We start from the raw sequence: 8,520 nt of genomic DNA on the forward strand, positions 1-8,520 counted from the left end.
ACCATGACCCAGACAGTACTGTTCCCATAGCAACACCATCACCCAGACAGTACTGTTTCCATAGCAACACCATCACCCAGACAGTACTGTTTCCATAGTAACACCATCACCCAGACAGTACTGTTTCCATAGTAACACCATCACCTGGCCAGTATACCATCACCTAGGCAGCCTGTGTTCTGTTACCATAGTTACACCATGTCAAAAGCTCCTGTGGAGACACTAATACATAAAAATAAATAAAAGTATCATAGAAAGTTGAGTGTTGGATCAACAGAATGTGGGTTTAAGATAAGATAAGTGCTTCATTAACCCCAGAGGGGTTGGTCCAGGTTGTACCAGGGCCGGCTGGTGCACCAGCGGCAGAAGCAGCTCCAGGAGAGAGGACCAGAGGACATGGTACAGGACGACCAGTTCAGGAGACTGTACAGGAGGCTCCTGGGAGCCGTGACCCAGCCAGACCCCGGGGCCAACAGGAGGGCTGGGGGGCCTGAGGCCCAGCTGAGGGCCAGCATGGAGCACCTTCACCTCAACACCCTGGAGGAGGAGGAGGAGGAGGAGGAGGAGGAGGAGGAGGAGGAGGAGGAGCAGCTGGGCGGGGCTGCAGGCCTGGATCAGGGCTCTGATAGGCCGAGGGTGTCGGTTAGAACACGCTACAGAACCAAAGACAGGACGGGCCGGTCCAGAAACCCAGAACTGGGGAGGAAGCAGGAGAGGGAGGGGTGGGGGTGAGCAGGAAGGAGTTCTAGAGGTGGGGGCGATAGGCCAGCTGTCGGAGCAGGGTGTCCTCTGTGTACTTTGACTGTCTGTGTTTTGCGTCTCCTGAGCTATGCTACTCGACATTTCACAAAGTCTGAACATTCCTGGCGGGCGTCGTTGTTGTAAAACTTGTCAAACACGTGAGCGACTCCGACCTACCCTGAACATACCCTGTCATTAACCGTTGGCGTATGAATCTATTTTATAAAGCCTCTTAGCAACAATGTGCGACTGCGTGGGGAAGACCTTTCAACATAATATGAAATGTACTTCTGAGATGTCAATTAATAAAATTACTATTTACAATTACAATATGATTTGTAAAGTGTGTGGGGGGGGGGGCCCCTTCAGGGGTCCGGCCGTGAAGAAGTCTGACAGACGGGATTCATTCCCTAATGTAGGCCCAGTGTATAGGCCTACTGATACTGTACACCCACACACATCAGTACAGTAGGGCTACTGATACTGTACACTCACACACATCAGTACAGTAGGCCTACTGATACTGTACACTCACACACATCAGTACAGTAGGCCTACTGATACTGTACACCCACACACATCAGTACAGTAGGCCTACTGTACACCCACACACATCAGTACAGTAGGCTATATGCTTTCTGCTGCATTGCTTCATGGGACCAGGAGACAATGCAGAGTTGATGGAGTTGATGATATGATACCTTGGAAATGTCCAGAAGCTAAACTTACAGCAGACTGAGGAGCCTCTCAGTGCGTGTGTTTGCATGTGTTGGTGTATGAAGTATCTGTATGAAGTCCATTCACCATAGAAGTTAGAACGTATCCACCACTGACAACAGAAATAATACACAGACTCATAACAAACACCATCTTCTAGTCTTCTGGTTTAGAAGACTCCTAAATCTAGTTTAGTGTCTCAGGTGTAGTTTAGTGTCTTAGGTGTAGTTTAGTTCCTCAGCTGTAGATAAGTGTATTAGTGTAATAGTCCCTCAGGTGTAGTTTAGTGTCTTAGGTGTAGTTTAGTTCCTCAGCTGTAGATAAGTGTATTAGTGTAATAGTCCCTCAGGTGTAGTTTAGTGTCTTAGGTGTAGTTTAGTTCCTCAGCTGTAGATAAGTGTATTAGTGTAATAGTCCCTCAGGTGTAGTTTAGTGTCTTAGGTGTAGTTTAGTGTCTTAGGTGTAGTTTAGTAGACTCAGGTTAATTGGAGCAGGTGAGGGGGTGGAGCTAGCACATGTAGTTTAGGTTGAGGGTTGGAGTTCGCAGGTGTCGTAAGTTGGACCAGGTAAGGGTGTGGAGCTACCAGGTGAGGGGGCGGGGCTAGCAGGTGTAGTGGGCCCAGGTGAGTGGGTGGGTCTCCTCACCTTGAGCCCAGCCGTGTTGCAGGCCTGGGTCATGCCCTCCAGGTAATCGGGGAGCAGGTCCAGCAGACAGGTGGCCAGGAACACACCGCCGGCGAAGCAGCTCACCAGGCCCACCCAGCGCCGCTGCCTCTCTGCCCGGTCACACAACCCCATCACATTACAATACAACTACACATTTTGAAAATTTTAAAATTTTTAAATGTCAAATTTTAAAATTTGAAATAAATACAAATTTTACATTTTTTTTACATTTTGAACCACAATATGGAAGTCACTACAATTTATTTTTATTAAAACACACATTATGTTACAGCTAAACCACAAGTTATATGACAACATGTCACCTCTTAGCAGTCTATCTATAGCACATTATTGTATAGCATATTATTCCAGTTAATATTACAATATGACAACAAGGCATACAGACATGTCCAACAGACAGACAGGCGGGTTGAACACCAAGAAGGATTCAGTCAGTCTGTCTGTCTGTCTGTCATACAGACAGACAGATCAAACAGACAGACAGATGGGGTTTGAGCCCGTAGACAGGCAGACAGACAGGCTGAGTGTGTTGTGCATGAACTAGTTCAAAATAACTAGTTCATTGAACAAGTTAATTTTTCTATGAACTTTGAACTGAACGTAACATATTTTTAACTAAAGAACTTGAACTTGAACTAGTTCAGATTTTGTGACATTCTGAATTGATGCTTAGGTCCAGATGACGTGTTTATTAAATAGAGTTACTGCCTTAGTTGTGATGAATGAAACAGGTGTACAAATAATATCCACAACAATCTGAGACTGTAGTGATGGGCAGCAGGTGATGGAGAGGATTCATTTAAAAGATAAGCACAGAATACTCACTCCCACAGTTTTTCTTCGATTTCTAAAAAAACTGTTAATGAACTGAACATGAACTAGTTCAAAGCTGAACTGGTGAACTATGAATTAAGTTGTGAATTTATTCATTTTCTTTTGTATGAACTGAACTTCAAACTAGTTCATGTGAAGGGTAGACAGGCATACAGACAGCCTGAGCCCGCAGACAGACAGGCAGACAGACAGCCTGAGCCCATAGACAGGCAGACAGACAGCCTGAGCCCATAGACAGGCAGACAGACAGGCTGAGCCCATACACAGACAGGCAGACAGACAGCCTGAGCCCATAGACAGGCAGACAGACAGCCTGAGCCCATAGACAGGCAGACAGACAGCCTGAGCCCATAGACAGGCAGACAGACAGGCTGAGCCCATACACAGACAGGCAGACAGGCTGAGCCCATAGACAGGCAGACAGCCTGAGCCCATAGACAGGCAGACAGACAGGCTGAGCCCATAGACAGGCAGACAGGCTGATCGTGCAGACAGACAGGCAGGTGGGGGTTACCTGGGTCCAGGCTCAGCAGCCCCGCCCGTCTCACCACACAGAAGGGCAGGAGCCCGAACAGCAGGGTGGAGGACAGCAGCACCCCCAGAGCCCCCAGCTTCAGCTCCACCCCGGGGACGTCCGCCGGCGCCCCGCCCCACAAACCCCTCTCCCATCCCAGGGCCGGGTCCGAGGGAGAGCCCCCTCCTCTGGGAACCATGACAACCAACCGGCCAGGGTCTCAGCGAGGGAGAGCGGGGCGGTGAGGAGAGAGGAGAGAGGAGAGGAGAATCTGCCGAAGAAAACAAAGAGTCAGCGTTATAGGGTCAACCTTCCTGAATATACCGTCCTAAGACGGGTGTCCTAAGCCGGGGGTAGTAGGCCTACTTCCAAAAGTACAGGAACTTTGGCAAGCATTGGTCAAAAGATCGCCGTAAACTTCACCGTCCTTTTGAATTTATTACAAACATTCATTATTTGTATACTATTATTATGATGAATTCTTATTTTACTTTTTCAAAATGTGTTTAAATCACATGTATGCTAAACCCAGAGCTCCGTCTTGTTGCGTCCCTATTCTCTAATCGATCCACTCAATCGATCCGATCGATCCAGCCGGAGCAACGAGGGAGCAGAAGAACAGAAACAGAGCCGCAAACCGCTGCTATCCGGCGGTCAGAAGTTGGACCGCGACTCGGTAACAGTTTTGAAAGAAGGTATAAATCCCTTACAGTCAGACGGCTGGTCTAGTCCCGGCGAAACGGCTCGTTCAGTCTCCGGACGGCGGTGTTGACGAGGTGTCGGTCTTGGTTCTCCAGGGAGAGGACCGTGCTCCAGGGCGGTCCTAGGGTCGCTGTGTTCGCGGAAACGGAGTGACTCACACGGCGTCCGAGCAGCCAGTCAGCTGACGGGTTCACCTGATCACATGGAGCCGGAGGAGGAGGAGGGGATCCCGGCTCCATATCCGAACACCGGGTCCTATCCGAGCGGACCGGGGAACGACGCTCTGGGATGTGGGAGAACTTCACTGGAGTTCCAGCATGAAAGTTTGCATTGTTTGTGAAATGACTCAAATGAAGGACCCATAAATAAATGATGATGAGAGGCAGTTCTGGTTGTAAACTTTGTGTTGTAGGCCTATGTAGTATATTCACATGACACAACACTAATATATGATATATTTTATGCTTGGTTGGCCTCCTAAGGTTTAGGCATCGTTAACACATGTAACCCATATCACAAAGATATTTAAACAGAATCCAGATTCTAACAGATTGCTTTCAGTATTTTTCATATTCAAGAGAAAATCATGTCAACAATACCATAATCATATTCAAGTTCCCTTAAAAGTTATTTAAAGATGACATATAATGTCTAAGTGATAAAAAAAAACTACAATAATGTAAGTTCCATCACTTAAATCTAATTTAGGATCTAAAAAAGTCACATTTATATACTTATGAATGAAAAAGCGCCCTCAGTCACCACCTATATATACTAACGGTTTATAATCACTGAAGTGACTGGGCTCTCTATACAGGAACCTCTGACCAATCAATCGCAAGGCATTTGTGACGTTCCTAAAAGGCGCAGTATCTACTTCCCAGATCACGACGTCGGCGTGTAATCCCGCGAGAGTGGAATCCCGACAGTGTGCAGTCCGTGATATTCTAGCCGTGCGCTGACGAGGCGTCCTGTCTGCGGAACAACGCAACACAACTCAGACAGCTGGGTGGGATTTTTTGTGGATAGATTTTCTGTCGAAAAAAGATGCAGCAGGCTCCGTGCAATCCTCCCTGCGGTTAAAAAGTTGACAGATCGGTAATGCGGACCTCTGATCTGGGAGAAGACCTGCATGTGACGGCCGGAGCGCAGTGAGTACAGGGGGACATTCCCAGTGCGGGCTGTTCTTGTTTATCCGGATAGACCAGGACATCCCAGCGGGGGTGGTGGAGCGAGCTCTGAAAACCACCCGGGCCTGAGCAGGATGGACTGACTGATGCTCAACAAATGACTCGACCCAGATTAATGGTTTATTAAAATATAGTTGAATTAATATTAGTATTAATAACTGCGTCAGCTTTTCCCCCGCAGGGAACTCTGATCGAGTGCAAACTGCAGAACTTGTTTCATTCAGCTCTAAAGTTAATGATTTAGTTACTTATGTTTAATAGACCTGTAATAAGCAATTTTTATAATGCAGAGCAAGCAGATAAAGTTTGTTTATGTGCGCTTGCGCGTGCACGCGCCACCAGGATGTTGATATCCTGTAGCGTCGGGAGGCCCCGCCCCCTCAGGTAACAGTTATCAACTCAGGTGTCTTCATTCCTTCTTTGACATCCTGCTCGTGAAGGGTGAGTCTGTTCGAATACGGACCTAGAATAATACCATCTTTAGAGGGATTAGATGAGTAGAATAGATATAATAACAGTTGTTCTAGAACCAACATACAGGTGCATTAGGTGTGTGTTTAGACAGGTGTGTTCAGACAGGTGTGTGTTTAGACAGGTGTGTGTTGGATACAGTAGTCGTAATCACAGGTGTGTGTTTAAGACAGGTGTCTTCATAACGTGTGTTTATATGATATGCGTTATAACAGTCGTGTGTGTGTGTGTGTGTGTGTGTGTGTGTGTTTTTGTGTGTGTGTGCGTGCGTGTGTGTGCGTGTGTGCCTTCCAGGTGAGATGGATGCTGAGATGGGGAGTGTGTTCCTCTCCGGGGGGGGGCAGGAGGAGGCTGCTGGAGGCCGCGCCTCGTGGAGTCTGGAGACGTCGTTCCCCTGCTCGGACGCCGTCTTCGCCAACTCAGAGAAGCCCCTGCAGGACTGGCTGCTCCACCCCGGGGCTGCAGGCCTGGTGAGTGTGTCAGGACTGGCTGCTCCACCCCGGGGCTGCAGGCCTGGTGAGTGTGTCAGGACTGGCTGCTCCACCCCGGGGCTGCAGGCCTGGTGAGTGTGTCAGGACTGGCTGCTCCACCCCGGGGCTGCAGGCCTGGTGAGTGTGTGAGGACTGGCTGGTCCACCCCGGGGCTGCAGGCCTGGGGAGTGTCGCAGTGTCCAAAGCGGCTCTTCCCACTTGGTACCTCACCTGGTACCACTTGGTACCTCACCTGGTACCACTTGGTACCTCACCTGGTACCACTTGGTACCTCACCTGCAGGGTGACGTTAAACGGTTGTGTTACTGAACCCGGGACAGTGTGATGTCACCGCTGTCTGTCTATCTATGGTGTCATCAATGTGCTGTAACAGACGTGATGTGGTGGCTCCCCCTCTCCCCCTCCCCCTCTCCCCCCCCCTCCCCCTCTCCCTCCCCCTCCCCCTCTCCCCCTCTCCCCCTCCCCCTCTCCCCCTCCCCCCCTCTCCCCCCCCTCCCCCTCCCCCTCTCCCCCTCCCCCCCTCTCTCCCCCCCTCCCCCTCTGTGGACTGGCAGGACAGCGACTCAGAGGTGGATGTGCTGCAGGCCATCGACCCCAACATGGTGTTCCCCAGCGGGACGGCCGGGGGGGACCCCACCTCCGAGAGCGACAGCAGCATCTCCGAGGACCCCCCGGCCGCCCCGGCGCCGCTGCCCCCCACCGTGTTCCAGGTGGTGTACGACATCAGCGGCCTGGGGAAGGTGGCCAAGGCCCCGCCGGAGGAGGGCGTGATCTCCATCGAGCTCGGTGAGCGTCCGACTCACTGCTGTTGACTGGTTCAGGGGGACTTGGGTCCCGACTCACTGCTGTTGACTGGTTCAGGGGGGCTTGGGTCCCGACCCACTGCTGTTGACTGGTTCAGGGGGGGCTTGGGTCCCGACTCACTGCTGTTGACTGGTTCAGGGGGGCTTGGGTCCCGACCCACTGCTGTTGACTGGTTCAGGGGGGCTTGGGTCCAGACTCACTGCTGTTGACTGGTTCAGGGGGGGCTTGGGTCCCGACTCACTGCTGTTGACTGGTTCAGGGGGGGCTTGGGTCCCGACTCACTGCTGTTGACTGGTTCAGCGGGGGGCTTGGGTCCAGACTCACTGCTGGTTGACTGGTTCAGGGGGGCTTGGGTCCAGACTCACTGCTGTTGACTGGTTCAGGGGGGCTTGGGTCCCGACTCACTGCTGTTGACTGGTTCAGCGGGGGCTTGGGCCAAAACCGAGAGATGCTCCCTTCAGCATGATGAGTGTTGTTGGTTCTGGTTCCACTGCTGGAGACGCTGACGTAAACCCTGGTGTAAACCCTAATGTAAACCCTGGTGTAAACCCTGATGTAAACCCTAATGTAAACCCTGGTGTAAACCCTGGTGTAAACCCTAATGTAAACCCTGGTGTAAACCTAATGTAAACCCTAATGTAAACCCTGGTGTAAACCCTAATGTAAACCCTGGTGTAAACCCTGGTGTAAACCCTAATGTAAACCCTAGTGTAAACCCTGGTGTAAACCCTAATGTAAACCCTGGTGTAAACCCTGGTGTAAACCCTAATGTAAACCCTGGTGTAAACCCGAATGTAAACCCTGGTGTAAACCCGAATGTAAACCCTGGTGTAAACCCTAATGTAAACCCTGGTGTAAACCCTAATGTAAACCCTGGTGTAAACCCTGGTGTAAACCCTGGTGTAAACCCGAATGTAAACCCTGGTGTAAACCTGATGTAAACCCTAATGTAAACCCTGGTGTAAACCCTAAATGTAAACCCTGGTGTAAACCCTGGTGTAAACCCTAATGTAAACCCTGGTGTAAACCCTAGTGTAAACCCTGGTGTAAACCCTGATGTAAACCCTAATGTAAACCCTGGTGTAAACCCTAATGTAAATCCTGGTGTAAACCCTGGTGTAAACCCTAATGTAAACCCTGGTGTAAACCCTGATGTAAACCCTAATGTAAACCCTGGTGTAAACCCTGGTGTAAACCCTAATGTAAACCCTGGTGTAAACCCTAATGTAAACCCTGGTGTAAACCCTGATGTAAACCCTAATGTAAACCCTGGTGTAAACCCTGGTGTAAACCCTAATGTAAACCCTGGTGTAAACCCTGGTGTAAACCCTAATGTAAACCCTGGTGTAAACCCTAGTGTGAACCCTGG

The 8,520-nt window shown here is 50.0% G+C and overlaps 2 protein-coding genes across 2 annotated transcripts; one reads left to right on the forward strand and one right to left on the reverse strand.

Annotated features, from left to right (window-relative positions):
• Positions 1 to 339: 339 nt before the first annotated feature.
• LOC311373104 (uncharacterized protein) lies at positions 340 to 4,650 on the reverse strand (the record flags this gene model as incomplete). The annotated part of the gene is made up of 4 exons (XM_084489949.1): positions 4,204 to 4,650; positions 3,494 to 3,764; positions 2,104 to 2,234; positions 340 to 696 (listed from the first exon to the last, which is right to left on the reverse strand). Coding segments are annotated over exons 2-4 (687 nt in total), but the record flags the coding sequence as incomplete, so codon positions are not given.
• A 508-nt stretch (positions 4,651 to 5,158) lies between these two features.
• Positions 5,159 to 7,133, forward strand: LOC311373103 (cyclic AMP-responsive element-binding protein 3-like protein 4; the record flags this gene model as incomplete). Its single annotated transcript, XM_084489948.1, has 3 exons — positions 5,159 to 5,346; positions 6,151 to 6,326; positions 6,902 to 7,133. Coding segments are annotated over exons 2-3 (403 nt in total), but the record flags the coding sequence as incomplete, so codon positions are not given.
• Between the last annotated feature and the right edge of the window lie 1,387 nt (positions 7,134 to 8,520).

Source organism: Micromesistius poutassou (assembly GCF_964030765.1).
Source record: "Micromesistius poutassou genome assembly, contig: SCAFFOLD_6625, whole genome shotgun sequence".
NCBI lineage: Eukaryota > Metazoa > Chordata > Actinopteri > Gadiformes > Gadidae > Micromesistius > Micromesistius poutassou.